At 41.3% G+C, this 24,590-nt stretch overlaps 1 protein-coding gene across 4 annotated transcripts in view; it reads right to left on the reverse strand.

Annotated features, from left to right (window-relative positions):
• The window catches only part of Kif16b (kinesin family member 16B), a 272,919-nt gene that overhangs the window by 71,809 nt on the left and 176,520 nt on the right, over positions 1 to 24,590 (reverse strand). The window contains exons 18-24 of one of the 4 annotated variants that reach the window (XM_029474201.1): positions 23,937 to 23,969; positions 23,552 to 23,605; positions 20,531 to 21,874; positions 15,901 to 16,053; positions 12,535 to 12,631; positions 11,235 to 11,285; positions 7,473 to 9,872 (exon numbers count right to left, since the gene is read on the reverse strand). In XM_029474201.1, the coding sequence (XP_029330061.1) occupies positions 7,764 to 9,872; positions 11,235 to 11,285; positions 12,535 to 12,631; positions 15,901 to 16,053; positions 20,531 to 21,874; positions 23,552 to 23,605; positions 23,937 to 23,969 (3,841 nt within the window). In that variant the 3' untranslated portion in view covers positions 7,473 to 7,763. Of the gene's footprint in view, positions 1 to 7,472; positions 9,873 to 11,234; positions 11,286 to 12,534; positions 12,632 to 15,900; positions 16,054 to 20,530; positions 21,875 to 23,551; positions 23,606 to 23,936; positions 23,970 to 24,590 lie in introns of those variants that run through there. The other 3 variants (XM_029474203.1, XM_029474202.1, XM_021150816.2) reach the window with 3 other exon arrangements.

The raw sequence follows: 24,590 nt of genomic DNA on the forward strand, positions 1-24,590 counted from the left end.
AAACAAATCTCAAGTATTTTCTTTAGGCTCCATTTGATTGATAATTGACTTGGCTGACAAGTATTTATGTTCTGGGTGGCAGGAAGCCTGAGGGGTCAGAGGAAGATGCAGTATAAAAAATTAATTTTTAAAATGAGTTATTGAGTATAAATAGGAAGAAATCTCTGAACCATCATAATTTACATTAACCCAGGGGTTTAGAGAACATAAGACAGTATGTTTTTGAAGCAGTAGTATTAAAAAAAATAATTAGAATTACATTCATAGTTAACATTTGCTGAATACTTTACCATACATTGTCGGTGTGCTAACCAGTTTCTATACATTAATCTATCAATCTTCATGATGTCCCCACGAGGGGCTAATTATTATGAACCCCATTTATCAAAGGAGAAGCTGACTATGAGGCAACCTGACTCTACATGGCAAGAAGTTGATAACCCAGGGAATAAACTTCACACTACTACATTACTCAGGTATTAGATTTTAAAGTGAGGACATCCATCTAAAATAAATGGGGTAATAAATACTTCAGGCGTGCACAGATTAAGGTGTAGGAAATAAATATGCAATAACATTAAATGTTTTGACCGAAAAGAAACCATTGGGCAATACACTGCAGTTCTCCTGGGGAAAAGAGGGGTCTGGAGCTCAGGCAGGTACTCACAGGTACGCACAGCTTTGCCCCTACCTGGTTGCCTGTGTGACAACTCAGACCACAGGCTGTCACAGAGATAGACAACTTCTGACTATAGTTTCTAATCTAGCTGACAGAGTAATGTCTGGCAGTGTCTGAAGTTACCAAAGCCTTTTTACAGCATCATGATTTTTCCCTAGTGGGTGGTCACCCAAAACAAGAACCACTGTTTGCCACATGGCGTTTCTAATTAGCTGTCATTAATGTCAAAAACCAACATGGAAATGCTTAGAGATGTTTTTCAATATGAGCTCTGCTAATCACATCAATTCACTGACAGTCCGTGCCCAAATTACTTTAAATATAGATCTTCCCTGACATGTTATACAGTTAAAGATGAAAACGAGGAGAAAAAAAGAATGTAGTTAGTCTGTCTATAAGAACAGGTTTACTGATTAACAGTAGTTCTCACATATATATGCCATATTTAGCCATAAGGGTCCTGCTTTGTTTCCCTTTCTTCCTTCTATGTCACATGGAAGATCATGTTTGTACTTATGTGTAGGCTGTGAGCCTATGTGTAGGCTGAGAAATGCTTGTGCTGGTTATAACCTTGGCAGATAGAAACTGCCACTATGGAATTCCAAGCAGTAACTCGCAACTGCTAATACTGCTGGCAAGGGGTTTGGTGCCCCCTTACTCTGCTGTAACACTTAGCTTTCTCTTCTTCTAGTTCACGTTCAAGGGTCTATAACCATACCGTCTTGAATGCACCTGATCTTGTCAAACATGGATAAGGCAGGGATCTGAAGATATCTGAGCAAACACATAATATAAAGAGAAAAATAAAAAATGAACATGTTTCTGCCTAGTATTGCTGTAGGGTAGGGTTTTTTTCCACAATTACTTTATGAAGTCAATTCCATAAGAAACATAGAGTTCTCAGATACAGTTGTGAAAGGTCCTTAATATTTTCCTAAAATATGTCTTGGACAGTATGAGAAATTAATATTCATAAATGTATGCTTGATTTGTGTATGGCTGTATTGTGAATACCTAGTTTTGTCCTAGACATAGGAATACATGCTGAACCACATAGTTTGTGAGTACTTTTAAGTATCATGGCATTGCTTACTTTGGAGTCATTTTTTTTCTGCAGTGGCCATTGACTCTCAGGCTTAACAGAGAAACTAGTGACACATCAGCACCAGAGGTAGTGAGATACAAAGGCCTTATACTAGAAAAGAGCAAATCCGATGTGAGTGCATATGTAAGATGCTACAAGAACCTTAAAATGTACTGTGGAATGGTTCCACTTAGAAATAAAGCGTCTGGAACAGCCACGCAATTAGTAGCTTGTATTATATGTCGATAAGTAAGAGATATTAAATAACATTTTTCTACTTAATGAAATATTATCTTGTGTGTGCACATACTATTTTTTTTTTGAGAGAAAAAAAAACTGTGCCTGACCCACAGAAGCTAAGTAACAAGGAGGATCAATGGGGAATGCATGGAAAGGTAGTAAAATAAATATTGTGGATGGATTACGGGATGGGAGCAAAAGGAATCATGTGGGGAAAGGATAGAGGGGGAGGTTACTGGGGAAAACAACTGATACTGGGGTGGGGGGCAATTCAGGGGCAAGGTAAAACCTAGTGCAATGGAAACTCCCAGGAATCTATTAGGATGACCCCAGCTAGGACTCATAGTAATGGGGAATACAGAGCCTGACCAGTCAACTCCTACATCTGAACAAGACTTCCAGTGAAGGGTTTGGACACCAATCCAGCCATAAAACTTTTGAGCTATAATTTGTCCTGCCAGCACAATGAACTGGGGAAAAGGTGGCACAGAAGCTGTGGAAATGGCTAGCTTGAGACTCATGCCACCAGAGGGATCCCAGTCCTGACACTGGTTGGACCAGAGGCTGGATGGTCCAGAGACCTAGGCCTAGGATAGAACCAAGCACAACTGGCAAAAAAAAAAAAAAAAAAAAAGTCAATGAAAATGATACCTAATGATATTCTATTATACTCAGATTGATGCCTAGCTAACTGTCATCAGAAAGACCTCATCCAGCAACCAATGGAAACAGATGCAGAAACCCACATCTAAACATTAGGTGGAGTTCCAGGAATCCATGAAGAAGGGTTGGGAGGTACATTATAGGGGCCAAAGGGGTCAGGGACACCACAAGAGAACCCACAGAATAAATAAACCTGGACTCAAAGGGGCTCACGGAGACAGAATGGACTGCATGGGTCTAACCTGGGCCATTTGTCTATTTTTAGTTGTGTAGCTTGGTGCTTTTGTAGGACTCCTAACAGAGGGAGCAGGGGTGGGGCTGTTTCTGATACTTCTGCCTGCTTTGGGGATTCCTTTCTTCCTATTGGGTTGCCTTGTCCAGCCTTAATATCCTCATATTACAGAATACAGAGCCTGAGTCAGCCAACTCCTACAACCAGGCAAGACTTCCAGTGAAGGGTTTGGACACCAACCCAGCCATGAGACCTTTGACCTACGATTTGTCCTGTCAGCATGATGAACTGGGGAGGTGCCTAATCTTAGTGTAACTTGATATGGCACATCTGGTTGATATCCGGGAGACCTGCCCTTTACTGAAGGGAAACTGAGGAGGAATTGAGGTGTATGGATATAGGAGGAGGGAGGGATATACCATATGAGGGAATAAAAACAAGTGCCTGAAACACTGTAGACATGTCCTCAGGGAAAAGACCTGAACAGAATTCAGGCTCCATTTTAATTTCCTCTTCCTACTCAGGCTGTCGCCTTCAGAAGCAGCACACCGAGGAAGTGAGGAGGAGGTGGCATTAGTATCAGCCCAGATCACTGCAGGCTACACAAGGCACTGAATGGCCTAATTCCACAGAGAGTCATCAACATTCTCCTAATTACCAATTATATAGCAGATGGTTAAATTCAGTTCACGCTTGACCAAGACAAGGTCAGCCCTAAGAACTGTCATCTCATCTCCTGGAGACCATAACTAAGCTTTGCTTAAAAAAATACAGGCACATCAAGGTTTTTGGGTTTTCCCCCCTTTTAAATCAGATTAAACCCTGCTCTAATTTAAGTCAGAATTACCAATTCTCCTGTCTCTTTTCCCAGGATTGCACATAATTCTAATTCTTCCTTTTCTAAAATTTTACATGCCAGGGTGATAGCTCTAGTTGGAGCTATTACAAAACAGTCACCTTGTAATGCCCCAGCAATTTGAAAAGGGGGAACCCATGATAGACACCAATCTGTTACATTGTTGAACATGAGGCAGGATGTAAGAAAATAGGAATAAAGAGCGTGAGCAGGAAGACAGTGAGAACATGACAAATGGCCAACACAGGTTTACATTCACTGTAGAAGCCTCCCTATGCCAGGAAGGGACCTTGTCTTAATACCATAAGGTCTATAAAGGCGTAGGAGGCATGCTCTTTCAGATTTTGCTAACTGTGTGATCTGCATGCTATAGCAATCAATTATTGGTTCAAATGCCCAAATGTAAAGTGAAAAACGATGATAGATTCCCCTTTCTGGGAGTGCCTTTTCAAGGATATAGGATAAAAAACATGGGCAACAGCTCCACATTCTGAAAACCAGAGTACACAGGGTACCTGGAATTGCTATTACCATTGTAAACCACCTGAGTAAGAGAGCATTAACCAAACAAGGGCCAGAGTGGTGACAGACAATCAACACTGACTCCTTTTAACCAACTAGAGCATCTCAGTGGTAATTAGGCAATGACACGACAGCGGCTGGCATGGCTGTTCTTGGGTGCTTCTACCACCCCATGATGATGACTATTCCTGTAGTACAGACCTCAGAATGAAGCATGTGTAACTCATGAGCCTAGCTCAGTTGAGCAGAGCCACTTCTAAAAATCCTTTTGCCTTTCCTCTACCACCGAAACTTTCAAGACTTGTTCGATACTTGGCAACAATAGATAGATAAGACATTTTTTACAACACACATTATGAAGAATGAAGATGCCTAAGCTGCATACACTGTACGCGGAATAACTACATTAATAAAATGATCTCACTAGAAACTAAGCAATACAGCAAAACAGCCTAGCCATCAGTGAACCATTAATAAAGGAGGTTCAGATCTATTTACCATATACGGCATCTGAAAAAAAAGTTTAAGAGACATTTACTGTAATTATTCTGCTGAAAGGCTTAAGTGTGCCCTTCCAAAGGGAAAGATGAATATTTTCTAAGAGCTCAGAGTTTAGAGACCAACTATTTTAAAATGTTTTTCAACAAAGTCTAAATAAATTTACTCTGCCAAGAACAAGTCTCAAACAGGCAGTTGTGAGCAAGATGAGGTTTAATCAAATTCAGATGAACTTGCCCTTTCAAGTTCTCAAAGAGGTAGTGTCTAGAGCATATCCCTGATTCCACAATTCAAGTGTTTATGCCTCTATCCCAACAACTCAAAACGCCACAACACCCACTATGGACAAAACTGCTTCAGAAAATCCCTACCACTAAACTGTTACCTTGGCTGCATACATTGTACCATTTCATACCTGGTCTAATGCAGATAGGAGGACCTGTCAGAGGCTGGGGACTCTTGAGAAAGGATGCCAGGGTAGACAACAGACCAAGTCTATTCCACAGGCTTCTGGAGTAATTACAACAATCTCGGTTCCTATTTTATGGAGCATAACAACCAAATTCTCACTCCCATGAGCTGCATTTTATTGCAACGTAAAAAGTATGCACAGATGAGAGATGTGACAAGTAGGGTCACAAGACAGACTTACTAGAGGTGAGTCCACAATATGATGAGATCTGAACCGACTGTGTTACTGTTGAGGCTATTTGAACCATATACCATACTCAAAACGTGACAACAGACAACATAATTCTATGTAATGCTTATATTTATTGCATGTTCTATACAGGGAGAAACAAAACAAACAAAACCCCTGTACTGGCTAGTTTTGGGTGTCAACTTGACACAAGCTGGAGTCATCAGAGTGAAAGAAGCCTCAGCTGAGGAAATGTCTCCATGAGATCCAGCTATAAGGCATTTTCTCAATGAGCAATCAATGGCAGAGGGCACCACCCATTTTGGGTAGCATCATCCCTGGGCTGGCAGTCATTTGTTCTCTAAGAAAGCAGGCTGGACAAGCCATGTGCAGCAGACCAGTAAGCAGCACATGGCCTCTGCATCAGCTACTATCTCCAGGTTGAAGCCCTGTTTAAGTTTCTGTCCTGACTTCCTTTAGTAGTGGACTATCTATCATCTGGAAGTACAAGCTGAACTAACCCTTTCCTCCCCAACTTGCTTTTTGTCATGATGTTTTTATCACATCAATAGAAACCCTAACTAAGACAAACCCTAAAGGCCATTATTTGTAGCATGGTAAAATTATGGAAGTCTGTCTGTTTGAGGTAGACAGTCTTTGCTAAAATAACAGATAACTTTTGTATTGCTTCCTGTTCTCAATCATTACATCCCTCTGTCAGCATCTTCAATTTTAGTCTCAGTTCTTCATGACTTCATTCTGTTTACTTGTTTGTTTAATCAAACATATATGACAAAAGAGTCATGGCAAGTAATATAAATTACATTAGCTAAAAAAAAAAAAGAAAAGTAGAAATAGTATTGATGAGGTTTTAGAAGAATATTATGAGATTTTCAAAATTTTTTTCACCCAATATAGACCCATAGTTAAAGTTGGGGTCAAGTGGTGGTAGTAATTTTCACAACGTTCTCTATATACTTAAAAGGATTTGGATGTGTGTATCAGAGGAGGGGTATTTCGGAAGTAACAAAACCACACTCTATCTCCAAATAAGAATTCCATTGAAAACAATAAGCTTGCCACTGGTCCACAGAAGGCAACAACACATTCTCCACTTCTATGTTTTGCTATTCATTTCCCTAGAATCTAAACAGAGGAAACAGATGAAAATGTAGAGACACTTCAATAGCTTGTCTGCTCTCTTGGCAATTCTGACAAAAAGCAGATGGTAAGTTTCTGGTCGGGTTAGGTTTTGACTTCACCCCCATCATCAGCTAGTAACAGAAATAAAGAGCCCACACTTATACTGATCATTAGCCAAAAATGCGACCAGAACCAAAAGGCCCTTCCAAGCCAAAGCTGAAATGAGTGGTTTAATGAAACTGGAGACCCACTAAACTGCACAGAGTGTGCTGAGTCTGTGCCTGGCAGAGAGGAAGGCGAGTCAATGGAGAAAAGAGGCATCTTCCCTGTTTCTGAGACTCTGGGATTTAGTGGACATGCATCTAAGAGAAAGGAGAACAAGGGCAGAGTAGCTGGGTGGTATAAACTAACTCAAAACCTGTTTCCCGACTGCTCACAGGATTGCCACACAGGAGTAAATGAAGAATGAACAAAGCCTGGATAGTTGCAAACTCACCTCAGGCCAGCAAGATACCTGGCTGAGCAGACCTGAGTCACGGCTAGTCAAGGGGCAGGAAATATGGTAGACACAGAGAGTGCTGAATGTCATCCAAGGCAACCATATATTTGACAAGACAGCAGAAATAAGCCATAAAGATGTTACAACAAGACAAACAGCACTTCCAGGATAAAAACACAAAAGTTCAGAAAAAGAAGGAGACTGGTAAAAATTATGTGTGGGGCATGGACTGGGGAAGCTGAAGGAAGCACTGATGCACTCTACTACACAGCTGTGCTACTCATGGGCAACATGGAGGGTGTTGATGAAGGTCACTGCCAGACTGGGCACCTTTCCAGACAGCACAAATTAGTCCACTGGACGCCAGCAGGCACCACCCGATTCCAAGCTACCACACCATAAACAGACAACTAAGCCAAGCTGTCAGAATGCTTTAATCATGGCACCAGTAATTGAGCAGATCCAAATTTACAATCTGAGCTTTGAGACAATGAAGCAGGTGGCAATAAAGATATTTTTCCAGTTCTCTGCTATCAGCTATTTTCACTTTGCTTTATTCAAAATATTTACACTTTCAATTTCAGAGTTCTGTTTTTTCCCATTCAATCAAGTACACTGAGACATTCATATTTCCTTGACTGTTTTTATAATGTTCATTTTATTGAAGGTCTAAAAGAAACTGCCCTGTATCTCTAGATGTCTCCTTCCTAGAGTCTTGTTAAATATGAGATTAGCCAAAGAGCCTCATCCTGAGAATTGAAAGTGAGTTTCCAGATGTCGAGTGCCTGATCCTGTCCATCCTCAAGACACAATGGAATAACCATCTGGGTGCTTGAGGTAACTTGACTCTGCTCAGGTAGGCCACTTCCTCTGTTCAAGGGAAGCCCATGTTTCCTTAGGAAGACCAGCTCTACCTTTGACACTTTGTCCTTCTCTGGAACTATGACACATCTGAACTCACTCAGAGCTTGGCACGTGATCACATCAAATCGCCCATGTGGAGGAAGTGTGTTTAGAGAGCCAGTGTGGGGGTAAAACACATGATCCTCCCTCAGGAGTGCCATGTGGGTGTTTAGAAGGATGAATGATCGGCAGGGGGCACAAGCTGCCTCACTCTCCAATCTGACTGTGGTATAGAGCAGTAACTGAACTTCTGCCAGAGAAGGGACACTGGCCTCCATATTTCCATGAAGAAAGTAGACCATGTCTACCAAGGTTGTCTGGAAATTGCAAGACAAATGAACTCCATTTGCCAAAGCTAAAACAGGGATTTCTGCCTTCACATCAAGAGAAAGCTGAACCAGATCCTGATGGAGCAAAGGGTGATTGTTGTAGGCAGCAGCTTCTGACCCAGCCATTAGCACACCCAGGAGGTCCTGGCAGAGCTGCTGAGTGAGGCTCTTGTTGTAAGTAAGCACAGTAAGCAAGAGGTCCTCTGTGGAGCCCAGGAATCGAATGCTCTGCCCACCAAAGCCGACCTGAATCTCCTGCAGTGCAGTGAGAGGGAGAGCATGACAAGTGCTCATGGAGTCTTGGCAACCATCTACCAGTACCAGAGCATACAGAACTGAAGGCAGCAGGAGCAAGCATGCAGCCTGGGGGTCAGGCTGGGAGCAGTTAGCAACTGCAAGCCAGTAAATGCCTTTGACAGCCTTCATTATGTCCACAGGCTCTGGCAAACAACATGTCATGTGCTCAAGGAGGTCTGTGAGAGGGCACTCTTGAAGCCTCAGCATTTGTTCTGGGAAAGGTACAAGAGTCTGCTTAAATGCAATGATCTTCCCAGCATCTTCATAGTCAAGACGGAAAACTGAATTTGGACAGGAATTTGGTGCATCTGTAGATGTGAAGGCCAAGTTCCTGTGAGGTGTTGTGCTCTTGGCTGACCTTGGGCTTCCTCCACCTTCACTGTTGAAGCTGCCAATCTGAGTTTCAGGAAGAGGAGGAGGACCTGATGGCACCATGAGTGACCTCCAGGGCAGGTGCTGGGGTAAGTGCTCCAATAATGGCAGGCCTCTGATGAAGGTTGTCACATGGGAAGCCAGCTCACCTGGGTCACACATACTCCCGACATGCTTGGCTTGGCTCATTACTTTCGTCCCAGCCTGTATCAAGTGGCCGCTGGTGTCTTTATAAAGGTCTGAGAATTTGTGGTAAAAATATCCCAGTCGCTTCTTTGCTTCTGTCCTGATATTGACTAGGGGAGCTAGAACACTAGTGTTTTTAGCATCTGAGTATTTCTCATTTTGTTGCTCACAACTCAATGTAGGAGCTGATATTCTCTGAGGAGAGCTGCCAGTGGGATGTTCCCTTTGAGAAAGGCTTTCAGAGAGAACAAAGCACAGCACCCTGCTTTGCATAGCTTGCTGGCTTCCTCTGTTTGCTGGCGCTTGCTGTGACACGTGTTGCAACAATGTCCAGCTGGACTCAATTCCCCAGCTTTGTTTCCCTTCAGGAGCCATAAACCCATTGCCATTTTCTGACTCACCCTGAGAATTCTGTGCATCTCTAGAGTTCCTTTCATTAAGGGAAGTGATTTCAAGAAGATGAGCACGGTTTGGTTCAAGGTGGCCAGAATTCTCAGGGTAACAAAATTTGTCACCAATATTCTTCAGCAACTCAGTTCCTGAGTGTAGAACCATTCTCTCTTGGGAGGCCATGGAGAACGCTGTGGAGAGTGACGTGTTCTGTGACATGGGATGGCTTCGCTGGCTGCTCAGACACATCTCACTCTCTTCTCTAAGGACACTGGGAGAGTCAGCAGCATCTTTGGACAGAAGTGGGATAACACACGGTGCAGACCAAGGCTGCCCTTTCTGTTTAGGATGTCAAAAAAGGTTGAAATGGGGGTGTGCTATGTCTTTCTGGCATTCTTTTTGTACATGGAAAGTCTTATAGCCATTGGTTTCATTGGAGTAGATTAATTGAGAGGTGAGATAGAAGGACTAAGTCATTGGTGTTGATTGATATATGATTTAAGGACAGAGGATTGATTCATTTATGGAACATCAATTTACATGTTACACAGTCTAACAAATCACTGAGTATTTTGATAGAGACACACGGTGTAGGATTAATCCACAGTATCCATTTCTTGGTCTATGATTGCATTTTTTTCTGAAGTACATTCCCAAACTTTTGACTCAGTGTTTAAGAGGCTAGAGTTAGCTGTTCGACCCATTTGGACAAACGCACCCATCCAGGTCACACTGCATGCATGCTCTCTCTCTCTCTCTCTCTCTCTCTCTCTCTCTCTCTGTCTCTCTCTCTGTCTCTCTCTCTGTCTCTCTCTGTTTCTCTCTCTGTGTCTCTCTGTCTGTCTCTCTCTCATTTATTTTATGTGAGTCTTAAATCATATTCTCCCTGATTAGAATACCAGTGCTGATCCCTACAAACCTTCACTAAGGAAGGCATGCTGCATGCCTATAATTTGTCAGGTGCCATGGAAACAAACAAACAAATGAATATAAGACAGTTTCTTCCTCTGACAGAGATACCCAATAGGAAAAAAATGTCTAGAGGAGGCTACTGTTATTACTGGCAGCATGAGAAGTGGGTGTGGTCCAAGTGAGTCAAGAAACTATAAACACCCAACCTCCTTTTGCTCTCTGTTCAGTAATGGACAACAGATACTGATGGCAAGATTTCTATCACCTAGCAATAAAAAAAAAGTTCTTGGGCTATATGAGCATGCCATTCTTCTTGGTGGAAGAAACTCAAGTGATTTCTTACCAATTGTATGCTGTAATAGCAACTGTCCACCAGAGAGACAAGACAGCTGAGTGATCCAGGGGTTCCTCTGTACCACTGCCCGCTCAGATATAAAACCAACAGGCTTTTAATTACACTGAGAAGTTCTCAGTTTCATTTCCAACCCCCACCTCCTATCTGATCCTGATTATATAATTCTGCCCTTTCAATGCAGACCAAGGGAAAGGATACCGTTGCTAATGAGAAACCTGGCATAGCTACAGGCCATTCAAATAAAGCCAACACAGTTTTAGGCCTGCAGGATTCCCTTTAATTTTATGTCTATATAATAGTTTGCCTTCTCTATTAGCCATTAATCTCACTGGGACTTCAAAATTCTAATTATGCAACTAAACATTAAGAAAATTTAATCACACAAGCATGCCATAATTTAAGCAACCCTATCAATCTAAAAAATCATTACCTACCTCATACTTTAGCTTACGTTGAGTGGCGCCATTGTGAAGTTCCTCATTACTCTGAGAAGAAAAGAAAAGCTGTCTGTATTAAATTATACCATGCTCAGACAAGGGAGAAAAGTCTGATTCCATTACAAGTATTTACGGTAACAAATGGTAAAGAAACATACTTATCATTCAAAACTGAAAACCATTCCATAGGATTTATATTGCCAAGGAAAACATGTCTCTTATTGATTTATGTGCAGGACAGAGAACTGAACCAGTAACTTCTAGTGTTAAATTTAAACAGTAAAATTACAATTAAGATTTCCTCAGGACATTTTTTTTTAGCCTGAAAATTATGGAATTCAATAAGATAGTGCCAAAAAAAATATACACATATAGGCCTTATATTACTGCTTCTGAGAGTCCATCACAGAAGTCAGAGTCATCATGAACCAGAAAAACCCACATGGCCATATTTATGCAGCACTACTCATGACAGGAAGTTAGGAAATGGGAGAGGTGCCCATCAGTGTGTAAAAGGCTAAAGAACGTGTGATACTGTATCCATGTATGCATGCATCTATCCATCCATCTATCTATCTATCTATCTATCTATCTATCTATCTATCTATCAATGTATGCAATAGAATTTCAGTCAGCCATAAAGAAAAGCAAAACTGTGTCAATTACAGAGAGATGAATGGAAAAGATCATCATTTCATTACATAAAGCAATCCAAAAGACATTCAGAAAGAGATGTATTGAGTCTTTTCTTTCAAATGGGCAATTTAGAAAAAAATCAAATCAAAACAGACACTAAGGAGTATTAGAGCATAAAAACAGGAAGAAATGCAAAGTTATGGATGTGAATGGAGACAAAGGGGACAGAGAATAAAGAGGGTGATGGTGTAACAAGATCAAATTATTTCGTATGTATGGACAAAAGTATCATAAAATCCCAATGCTTTGTAAACATTTATTTATACTAATTCAAAAGAAATGAACTAAACATCAACTTACTAAAGTATACATTTTCTCAAGCACAAAAGTGTATATCTACTTGGAATGACTTACAAAGTAAATTATTTACTACAGAAATTGGTTTTATTTGGAGAAGAAACAGAATCAAAGCAAATAAAGAATAGCTGATGAATGTTTCCTCAGAACCACAAAACTTTAAAATACGCTACTCTTTGATGAATGCTCTCTTTCATTGTTCAGCTCCATCCAATCAACATTTAGTGCTCTTTCTGGAACATTCCACACCTGAGTTTTCATTAAGTGGCAGTAATAACTGTATAACCTGGCTCCTTTAGCTCACCTTCATCACATCAGCAGGTGTATGGCTGGCATCACCAATTGCCCTGTGCAAATCATGAAGGCGTCTCTGGACTTCTTCCTCAATGTAAGCACTGATCCTGAAAACCATGGAAACAGGACACCATTGAATATATCTAGTCACTACATTTGGTCACTACATGTGTCTTCAGAATGCTCCATACAATAGGGGGCCTCTTATTTCTAATATCACTTATATACATATGTGATGGAACTAGAGATCATCCGGTAACTCACATAAAGAGAGGTATCATGTCTTTTATCGAGTATTATGTGCAATTTAGAAAAACCCAAAACAAAAAGCAAAGCCCTACCAGGACTTGAAAATCCTGTTAAGAATTTTATTTATTCCACATAAATAAAAATAAGGAATTCCAAGCTGTTTTCTTCTTTCTAAAATATCTGTTGCTATGCATTCACTCTCTGAGCTTTCGCCAAATGAGATGGAATCAGCTAAAAAGAAGAAGACACTGAAACTGAATGGAGAGTAAGCTGCTCCATCAACCCTCCCTGGATCTTCCTAGCAGGAGGACACTGAAGGACAAAGGCAAGCCACAGCCATGGAAGTCAGATGCTCTGTGCTCACAGAATCCACCCTCAGAGAGGCTCCTTGGTATTCAGTGCAGCCTCCAGGTAGTAATTCTAGCAAACAGTCAAGGGTAGGTAACAGGGGCACTTCAGGCAAGTGGGAAAAGGCTAACTACAGAAAGAGGTAGTTAATAAAAATATTATTAAAGATGTCTGAAAAGGCCTGTATAATTATACTATAAAATATTTACCTAAAATAAACCTATAATACAGATAATTCTGTAAATAAATATACATATATAGTTTTAATTACGTTTTTTCATTTGGGCTGATGGTGCTCTTTCCAAGAGCCAAGACTACCTAACAAAAACTGCAATACCAGACATGAGAAGCCCTTCTTTGAGCTGTTGGTCAGGACTGTCCAATAGACTCCCTATTGCTATTGTCCTTGGTTGTTCCTTAGAGATTGAGGTAACTCCCTATGAAACAGATCCCAGAGACCCCTGAGCTGGAACTGCCCTGGATATCCCTTCCTTAGGACTAGCTCCCATGGTATTAGAAGGCAACATTCAAACTTCTAAAAGAGGAAGTAAGCAACATACCTAGCTATGATGGCAATGAACCACAATGGTGAACTAGCATTGAAAATAACCTTAAAGGTGCAGTAGCAGCACACATATATTAGAGGTCAACACCAGCTCTCTAATTGGACTTATGACTCATTTGAGAAGAGGAAAATTATGCCTGATACTGGCTACCTAGCTAACTATTCAGCATCAGTGAACTCATGGTTATTTGGGGGGAAATCCATAAACACTAATTTACTAAACTAACAATACCTAACTAAATTCTAAATATTTATACTTATAATATCCACAGATAAGTGCAGTCTTCACATCATCAAGAAAATTTCTCTTTGCAACAGAGAAGATTATAGAAAACCACAACCAATCAAAGTTCAGAGCATACAATGCTAGGGGACAGCACAGACAGTAAAATAATTACCTTGCAGGCTTTGTGACCCAAGATTCTGGAACCCGTGTTAAAAATAAATACATGCTATTCATTTTTATTAAAAAAATAAAAATAGATACATCTACAGACCACTCCTGCTAATAAGGCTCAGGGAACATTTTGAAAGAGGCAAGTAAAAGGACTGTAAGAGCCACGGGATCAAGGAGTCGGCTATGACACTGCGTCTCCTGGTAACATCAGAACGAACCTGCTGAAACATGAGCTGAACAAGGATGGAAATGACGGACATACCGGGATGGATGGGGAAAAGCTAATGAGGCCTCAGCCTTATAGAAAGAACTCTAGGCTAGACATGGAGCTGAGGAAAGAACCATCTCCATAAAAAAGCGCACCAATTTGTTGTCCAGTGCCAAATGGTCAGCATTGAAAACAGACATACAGTAACATTATACAGACCAAACAGCTTATATTTAGGTCGGTTGGTTAGTCTATCTATCTATCTATCTATCTATCTATCTATCTATCTATCTATCTATCTGCATGCAGTAACTGTTAGTAAAGAGGGGGTTATGATTTTGAAGGAGAGTAGGGAGATGTATATGGGCAGGTCTGAATGGATAAAAGGTAAGAGAAACATGTGGTAATTATACCTTTCAGCAGCTCAGATTGCTCAAAGCAATCATGACTCAATTATAAGGTAGTGTCCTCCAATTACACAGATTGATCAATCGCTTTTCCCTCCTTCTCTCTCTCCCTATATCCCTTCTTTCCCCTCTCCTTCCTTCTCTTCCTCTCATTCATTCATGTGTATATGTGTATTTGAATGCTTACACATTTTCATGTGTGGTAGAGGACAGAGGACAACCTTGGGTGTTGTCATTCCTCAGGTACCATATTCTCCTTTTTCTGAGAAAGGGTCATTCACTGGCCAGTACCCGCCTGTGCATCTCTCCTTGGTGCTGGAATTACATATATGCTATTATGCCTAGCTTTGTTCTGGCTTTTATTTTTAACATGGGTCCCAGGATCTTGGGTCACGAAGCCTGCAAGGTAATTATTTTACTGACTATGCTATCTCCCTAGCACTATATGCTATATGGATTATTTTAAATTACACCGTTTCCATGTATGCCTTCACACATTAAAAAAGTAAATAGATAAGTATTTGTAAATATTTGTAAAATTGTATCAATGTTTTGTACTTCTTACCAAAAGAGAAACACTTTCTAAAATATAGGTCAAATACATTACTGTTTAATAAGAGTAACCAAAATAAAAGGCAATATTTATCTTTTAGTGTTAGAACTAAAATCATGTACAACTGACCATGAGCCAAGGTCATTTATAGATGACCTCTTCAACCTTACAAGACATTTTGAAACTGGCCGCATAGAAAACACAGACCTATACTAAGAAATCTCATGCTATTCTCAACACATTTGATAACAAAACACCAAGCTCCTAAATCCAGACTGCAAGGCTGTTCAGTTAGGTATTTCTCACATGGTACAAATCAATTAATTCTGAACCTGGTTCTTCCAACCCAGTGTCTAGAGCACTTTGGGATGAGCTGGTTTCTGCACATTTAACTCTACCATCTCACTGAACTATCTGAAGCATGATGCCTTGGATTTGGCTGGCCAGTTCTTAGGTCCTTGCTTCTTTTCCCACAATCACTCAACCAGCCATAGGCTAGACAGCAGCTGACAAAGACAGAGGACATCTCAGGCATAGAACTGCTGTTGAGTTTGATAAAACATTTTATAGGGTAAACTAGCCGACATGGGTACAATACATCATTACACAGAATCACAGAAAAGCTTGGCGTCAGCTGAATGTTGAGTACCTGGCATCCATCAGTGGAGCCAGGTGAGAGTTTCCCCCACTGGGTGGCAAGCTGGAGAGAACAGCCTTCCCCTCTAAAATCCCATGATGAGGTCTCTGAACACCATCTACTTCACAGATCTTCTGCTTCAGCTGATGGATTTCATGTTCTAACCTAAAAAGATGTGAACCACAGAACTCCATTAATTAATAGTACTACATGACCACATTCTCTAGAGGGAACTGTCCAAAAAATTGGATGGGAGGTTGGGAGTGCAGCCAGAAACAATTCTAGTACAAAAAGTTTTCCCTCCTTCTAGTAGAAAAGGTCTCACACATAAAAGACAAGGAATAAAGTGAAACTGGGTAATGAGAGGGCACAGAACAAGAGTTTCAGGCATCCGTGGCTCAGACCCCTCAGCCAAAAAGACTTCTGTTGTGTTGTAAGCAAGCCCTTAGAGGCAGCTAACCAGGATTTTCAATCCCTTAAACTATGAGTCAACAAGAGTTGTTTGTCCTGTTAAATACTTCTGCTTGACAAGATCTATTCAAAGTAGTTCTGGGCTGAGTTTCAAAGGTCGCTGCAATGTGGGCATTTAGAGATAATGACAGAAGATGATCCTAGGCCAGAAACCAACCACAGCAAAGAGACAGTGCTACAAAACCCAGGAAGACACTTTGGCCAAGGTAGGGAGATAAGAAGGGGAGCCAAGGGAGAGAGTTCTGGAAATAAAGTTGAGTGACATGAGAAATTAAAAAGAGCCATATTAAAACAAAAACATTCTTGCAGATGATAACTTATACATTTTATAAGCTCTGAACTACATGAATAGCTGACCATGGGGAACTTGAATCCTGAACAATCAGACTGGGAAGGTCAGGCATGCTGGCAGATTTAGCTCCAGGAACATAACACTCAGCAGCACACTCAGCCCACTCACTCTGTAAATATAGACAGGTATTAGATCTGAATTTCTACTTCTTGAGGGATCAAATAAGCTCAGCTAATCTCTTTCATTTTCTTAATCTCCAAAAATCAGAGATCTTTGTGTCAAATGCTGACACATCTTGATGCTGCCAACCCTCTGGTGCCACCATCAGCAACTTGACTGCTTCAGCCTGAACATGAAGGCCATGTTCTTAATTCTCAAGATGTGATTCTGGGGTTAGTACGGAAAGCACTCGTGGATTCCATAGGAGGAACTGTTCCATTCAACTCAGGTCTTATTTCTCTACCAGGAACCAAAAGTTTCTAGGGCATTCATTTGCAAAATATTCAGTATTTTCAGGAGAGGGGAGAATTAGCATCAAGGAGGTGTCTAGGGAACTGGGCATGGTGGCCCACATACATCAGGGGTCATAGTCAGCCTTTGCTATATAGCATGTCTGTGGCCAGCATAAGTTACATGGGACCCAGTCTCAAAAAATGCCACCAACACCAATAACAAAGAATGGTGTGCCGGGCGTGGTGGCGCACGCCTTTAATCCCAGCACTCGGGAGGCAGAGGCAGGCGGATTTCTGAGTTCGAGGCCAGCCTGGTCTACAAAGTGAGTTCCAGGACAGCCAGGGCTACACAGAGAAACCCTGTCTCGAAAAACCAAAAAAAAAAAAAAAAGAATGGTGTGAGGTGCCAAATAAAGACAAAGAATCAAAAATTGTTATCAATAGGGTCTTAGCAATGCAAGCAGGATGCAAGCAGAAGGCAGCAATGAATAAGACTTTCTGATGCCCACCGGGCTTTCTTACAGGTATTCCTCTGGGCTAAGCCATTAGAAAATCCGTGCAGAGGTGACTTAGCATGGAAGTCTAATTGGGACCCTAAAGACCTAGTGAGACTTGGTAAGGGTCACATAGGACAATACACAAAGCACATACTGTGTGAAGAACTGGCCTGTTTGTATTTCAGCCACATGGCCAGTTAACTGACAACTGGTGAAGAAACAGACCTAGATCCCCAATTTGCTACTTCCTATCTGTGTGTCACTGGTCTCCACTAGCAATGTAACTACCACAGGTTCAAATGTTCTACCTCCTACTTCAGTGTGATGTCAATTTTTCAAGGGAAGACTCAGGGATAACACACACATGATTTTAAACTTATTTTGAATTATATGAGATTATTCTTCATGGAAGGTCATGTCTATAAAATCATTATCATTTTTGAGGACTCTTATAATAGAGCTGATCAAATGTGAGATCAGCAGTTTCCATCTTCTTTCCTATGGTGACATGAGAGCTTTCTAGAAGAGCTGCATCAGTATGTGACTATTGGCTGAACTAAGCAGCAATGGAAAGGAAGGCAGTGTCATAGATTAACCTGTTGATAAGACAGTGAGGAACCAACGGGAAGGTGTGTTTACTTCAGTTTTGTCCCATCTGGTGCCACATGGCTTCAATATTTCACACTTGGGCAGTCTCACAAGCGGCCAAGTCAGGCTGTACAGGCAGTCCTGGCTTAACTGTGAGAAGCCAGAAAGAAAATAACATGCAGCAGAAATGCCTGCAGAAAGCTGCTGGAGCACTACAGGCAGAGCAAAGTGCCCAGAATTCCTCAGCTTGAATGAAACAGTAGTGAAGTCTAGTTTATCAGAACTCATGAAGCCAACTGCATCTTTTGCAAGGTTTCTGGAGGACTGCCGGCACAGAAGAATCGCTTCCATGGAGATTTCAAAGCCATGTCTGCTATTACACAGTATTAATATCAAATGACTGGTTGACAAAAGTCAGGGACATCAAGCTAAAAGCTCAGGCTGCCTCTTACTGCACACTGCAGGATACAAATTGAGAGCATGCCCTCCACTGCTTTAAATTTCCTGGGGCTACAGCTTTGTCCAACAATTTCATTTACATAACATACCTGCAATCATTTTCTTAAACCTCCAACCCACTTCCCTGAAATAATAACATTATAGTTTTGATTGTTATTTTTTTTTTTTCCTGCTTGGCCTGAAGGAATTACCAGAGAATGACTGTAAATGGAATCCATAGGATAAACAGGTCACTTAAAAGGAAGCTGTCTTGACCTCCTCAGGAAGTTGATGGGTGAAGGATTCAGTTAACACTTCTGAGGAGGTTTTGCCTTGTCTCCACAATTATACTTATGCCTCAGCCAAATGCCAAGTTGGGGTCTTAAGGCTAACAGGCACCCTTCCCTTCTGCTGATTATAGGTAGGCTATGATGGCATTCCAGGCTCTTCCACACGGACTTCAGGTAAAAATTATGAACAGAGGCAGGACATGGTGGTGTATGCCTTTAATCCTAGCACACCAGAATCAGAGGCAGGCAGTTCTTCATGAGTTGTAGGGCATGAATAGTAAGTTCAACCAGATATACACAATGAGAGACAGTCTTCAAGAAGAAGAAGAAGAAGAAGAAAACTCTATAAACAGAGTTCCCTGAAAAAGCCATAACTATATATTGAAGATTCTTCAGACTAAAAGACTAAATAGACTAATTAGCAATTAGTGGTTATGGACAGTTGGTATTTTATAGATAGAGAGATATTTTGGGCAATCTTTATTTCTGTTAACAGTCATTTACCAGTTAAGTGCATATCTGGCTCACCAACCTTTTGAATGCATCCCTAAACTTGCCATGCCTAGCCTTCACCAATCCAATCTATAAACTACAGTTGGGAAGAAAATAGACTTAAGTGGCCAAGATCATCTAACTAGTAAGAAACAAGTCAACTAGGATATAGCACCACTTTGCAAACTGTGTCATGTTCACACACAAGGTGGCCTTTAACTTCCCTGAGAGTCTTAGCATGGCTACAGAGTACCAGAAAAGATGCTCTTAGATTAATATATTTACTTATTTTCAGAGCCTACCTACCTCTTGTAATCATGGCGACAGAGTAGAAAGATAAATATTCTTTCTTTACCATGAAAAGAATGCTTGTTTCCTAGTTTTCTTTGTAAAAAAATCCTAAACAGAACCTAAATATCACAAAATATATTTGAATAAATGCCCATTGAGTATGGAATCATTGAAGAATATTCTTGCTGGTTTGGTTGGTTGGTTTTTAGTATACAGTTCTGAGGCCACTTCTAAAATGGTAACTTTAAGTGCAGTATATCTACCTGGTTTTAGTTCTCTTCAATTTGTAGGAACCATCTTGGAATCCACAACACATAAACTCACTGTGGCCATTGCTGCTCACCAAGAAGATATGAAATACTAGTGAAGAAGGACATGATGGGAGAGGGGGAAGAAATCATGGAAGGAGAAGCTAAGGAAACAGATGAGAAGCCAGGGGACAGTCAAGGAATGGGGCAGGCATTGGGCTAAGAGGGAGATAAAGGGTGGGAATCTAGGTTGAAGCTCTCCCCATAGCCTGCACTTGTCAAACAACTAAAACACATTTCACAAGACATTTTAGTGAAGGAACAGGACTTTGCTTTTGTTTATGTGTTCTCAACTTTAGGCTAATGATTCTAAAGCAAAGATCTTAAGGAAAAACAAGAGAATGCTTATTGTAGAAAAGCAAGAGTGCTTTCATTATGTTGAAGGGGTATTTTGTATTTTAGTTTTTTGCTTATGTGTAAGAGAGATGAAGTCTACAAGAAGCCCTTCTCCATAAAGACAGAGGAAGAAAATGAGCATTCACTTGATGGCTACCCTCTGCCTGCTCCTCTACCTTAATCTTACCTTGCAGGGTCCATCTCAAGTGCTTCTCCATCAGTCTCCAGACTGGCCTGCTGCCCTGACCATTCACTGGTGTGGAGAGAGCCAAGTCTCTGCCTCTGTTCCTGGATCTCCAGGTCCAGGGTGGAGTGCCTCTGCAGGGCAGAGCGCCTCTGCTCTAGCTTAGCCACAGCCTGCTCCAATGCCTCTCTTTGCTGCTTCTCCTGGGACTCCAGTATTTCCTTTTCCTTTCTTCTCACCTTCTCTTCCTGTCTGGCCATGTTAGCTGTGAACTCTAAGGTAGCCCGGAGCTGTTGCAGCTGGCTAGCATTAGCCTGGTTCTGTGTGATCTGCTCTTCTTTCTCTCCCACTTCTTTCTCTACCTGGTAGAGAGTGTTGTCTAGGCCTAGGACACCACTGTCAAGGATATCAAGCACTCTCTGCTTTTCTTCCAGCAGTGCTGGCAAATGATTTTGCAGAAGGTCCTGTAGCTGGTGCTCTCTGCTCTGTAGCCTGGTCTCTGCAGTCTTTATTTTGTCTAGATCTGGAGGCCCACAGAGAATGTTGCCATCATCTGTTGCCAAGAAGCTCGGGTCCCCCCCTGCTTCACATTTTACATGCTCCAGAGCTACTTTCTCTTCTTGGACTTCTTTGCTTAGGAGGTCTTTCTGTTGGACCAGGTCCTTCTCCAGGCTTGCTAGCTTGACAAGCTGCCTTCTCTTGAACTCTAAGAAGCACTGCTGAGCCGTTTCCAGTTCATCCCTACAAGTATGGTCCCCTCCTGCTCTCTTCTCTTTGGCCTGCAAAAGGGCTTCCCGGATGCTTTCCAGTTTCCTCTTTTCCTCTTGGGCCCGCTGGGCCTCTCCAGGACACAGCAGTGGAGCAGTGTCCTGCCTCTTCCGAAGCTGCTCCTCCAGGTGTGCCACCCGAAGCACCTGCTCCTTCTCCTCCTCCTCCAGCCTCCTTTTCTCCAAACGCAGTGTGGCACTCTGGGCATCTTGCTCTCTGTGCAACCGGTCCAGCTCCTGGAATATCTGGACCTTCTCAGCTTGTTCGTGGCTGTTGAGCTCTTGGAGTTTGCGAAGCTCTTCTCTGATGCGGAATAAGCTCTCTTCCTCCTGCCTCCTCTGCTGCTCGAGTCCCTGCTGCTCCCGAAGCCTCTCTTCCTCAAACCTTTCCTTCTCAGCCAGCAGGTCCTTGAGCTTGTTTTCAATGTGGAAGCTGCGGCGTTTGAGGCTTTCCTCCTGCTTGCGGATTTGCCGCTGCACAATCTCTGTTTCCTTGCGCCTGGTCTCTACCTCCTGCTGCATTCGCTCTAGTTCTGCCTTGTCCGACTTCTGCTTTTCCTCCATCTCCTCGATGAGTTTCCTGCAATGCAAATGCTGAGTGGTCATTATTTAATCACTGTGCTTAGCGTCAGTCCAACTTCTCCCTAACTGGATTGTTCTGAAAACACACATAAAGCCAAATCTTTCATTGAAACAAATGAAAAGAAAGTGCTTCTCTTTCATATTTTCAAATGCATACTTACATCACTTTTATTTTATTTTATTTTTTGTCCAGTGTTTCAGCTACCTAGCCTCCTGAAGTAGTTCCTGGTATCATTTCTTTGTGAAGTCTAGAATCATAATGTATTATGCATGGTATAATTAAAAGCTCCCCCTGAGGTCAATGAGAAAAAAAAAACATCCAATTTAAATTTGAATGTGGCTAGTTTTCCTCAGCTCAATGACTAAAGTGCAACAGACATTCAGTTACAAGATGGCATTAAGTAAAAAAAAAATTGCCATCTTCAATCAGTGGAGGCTGAGTAACAAAGTCAAAGTAAATAAAAAGTAGATGTCGACCTCCACCTCCTGACCCACAACCTTCTGATTTGTAGGATGCTGTACTCTGAGCTCATTCCTATGAGCTATGCAATCCCAAATTCTAGAAAATAAGTTACTATGTTTCAGAACCTTAGCTTCTCCTTCACTACCTACCCTTTATCTATTTCCTGACTTGTTAAATAAAACAGAGGAAAAGAGAAAATATGATTGAATGAAACAAAGGATAGTTTAGCACATATATCAATCAAGCAGCCATATAGATATAGATATCCTCAAATGAAAGTAAGTAAAGAAAAGAGAAATAAATTATAGGTGTGAAAACACCAGTAACTGTATAAACTAGAAAGATAAGTCTGGGAGGCAGCTCAGGGGAGAGGACTGGTCTAAAGTTAGACCCTAAAAAAAAAAAAAAAAAATGCTTAGCTCAGAAGGAGGGAGCATGGACGGAGAGCACCAGCTGTTCTTGCAGGAGTGGGGTCAGTTCTCAGTACTCAGTACACACATAGCTGGGGACAAACATCTGTAACTCTACTCCCAGGTCTACAGCTTCCAGTGCCCTGTTCTGTGAGAACTGGACACACATGTGTGTATATATACACACACATGCATATATACACATATATGTAAATATGCATACATACATGCAGAAAAATATATACACACAAAATAAAGTAAATAAATCATAATTTAAAAGGTAGAGATGGGTTATTAGAGAAAAATGGTTTGGGTTTTTTTCCTTCCTTCCTTCCTTCCTTCCTTCCTTCCTTCCTTCCTGTTTGTTTTGTTTGACATTTTTCTCATAACTCTCTTTATAGACCAAGCTGGCCTCAAACTCACAGAGATCTGCCTGCCTTTGCCTCCCGAGTGCTGGGATTAAAGACGTATACCACCACATCTGGCTTGATTTTTTAATGTATATAGACTCGTGACTTTTTAAAGACCTAAGGAACACTAAGAAAAGGTTTGGGGTTAAATTTCAACACATCTTAGATGCTTAATTATTGACAACTTCCCCTTTCTCACAAGTATTTGAAGATGTCCTGCTGTGAAAACATAAAGATGAAGTAAAGCCAATCCCTCATAAGACACTACCTTGAGGCATTAGACATGTTAACAGCAGACGCAGAGCAAGAGGGAAGCCCAGAAACTCAGGAAGATGCTGACATGGGAGGGACTCAGACGACAGCAGCTGGGAACACGGGTCTCACGTCCTTACCTTTTACTTTCAAGTTTTTCAAGTTCTTCACGCTGTTGTCTCTCAAATTCAAGTCTAATGAGATCAAATGGAAATCAGTCACTTCCATGAAGCTCTTCTCTATGCACACAGAATTGTACACTAGAGCATGGATTTACCTATTACCTTAATTACTATGGATTAGCAAGTTTAAAATGCATTCTTTGCTCTATCACTATGATTAGAAATTAGATATAATTTTAGGTGTTTGAACTTAGACTGAAGAGAACAGATTTGATTTGAAGGAAAACAAAATATCACTGTAGTTTAAAAAAAAAAAAACAGAATTAAATACAACTTCTAAATGCTAAGCAGGTCTAGTCCATGCAGCTTAGTCACTGATGAGTAAGTAAAAAGGAGAATCTACCTTAGACAGATGGGTCCTTTTATAGGGAAAAGACTGCCAGGGCGGTAGAGGAAAGAGAGCACAGACATCCGTTAAGAAAACAATTCAACAGGAGGAAACATCAGGGCACAAGCAGTAAGGCACTTAAAAGACAACAGTCATGCATAAAGCAAAAGGTCTTTTTAAAATATCACATTTCCCAGTACATGCATGCAGCAAACACTCCAAAAAGTTAATCTGCTTTGTTTTACACACTTCAGTGACAGCTATAGGACTGCTGACCACTGAGCAAAATAGTTACTGTGTTCAGCAAAGCACGACTTCTAGTGCTTTATCTGTAGTTACTCTACTCAGAGGCTCACAAGTGCTGAGTGACAGCTAGGCTATGAGACTGCACAGATCCATATACTTGCAACAAAATAAAAGAAAGCAGGTCAATGCAAGTTTTTAAATTTGGACAACAGAAGACAAATTCTCTGATACTAGGAAATGGGTTTCACTTTTTTAGTTGAACTATGACTCCCTGTACTGGCTATTTTTGTGTCAACTTGACACAGCTGGAGTTATCACAGAGAAAGGAGCTTCAGTTGAGGAAATGCCTCCATGAGATACAACTGTAAGGCATTTTCTCAATTAGTGATCAAGGGGGAACGGCCCCTTGTGGGTGGGACCATC

Source organism: Mus caroli, chromosome 2 (assembly GCF_900094665.2).
Source record: "Mus caroli chromosome 2, CAROLI_EIJ_v1.1, whole genome shotgun sequence".
Taxonomy (NCBI): Eukaryota; Metazoa; Chordata; class Mammalia; order Rodentia; family Muridae; genus Mus; species Mus caroli.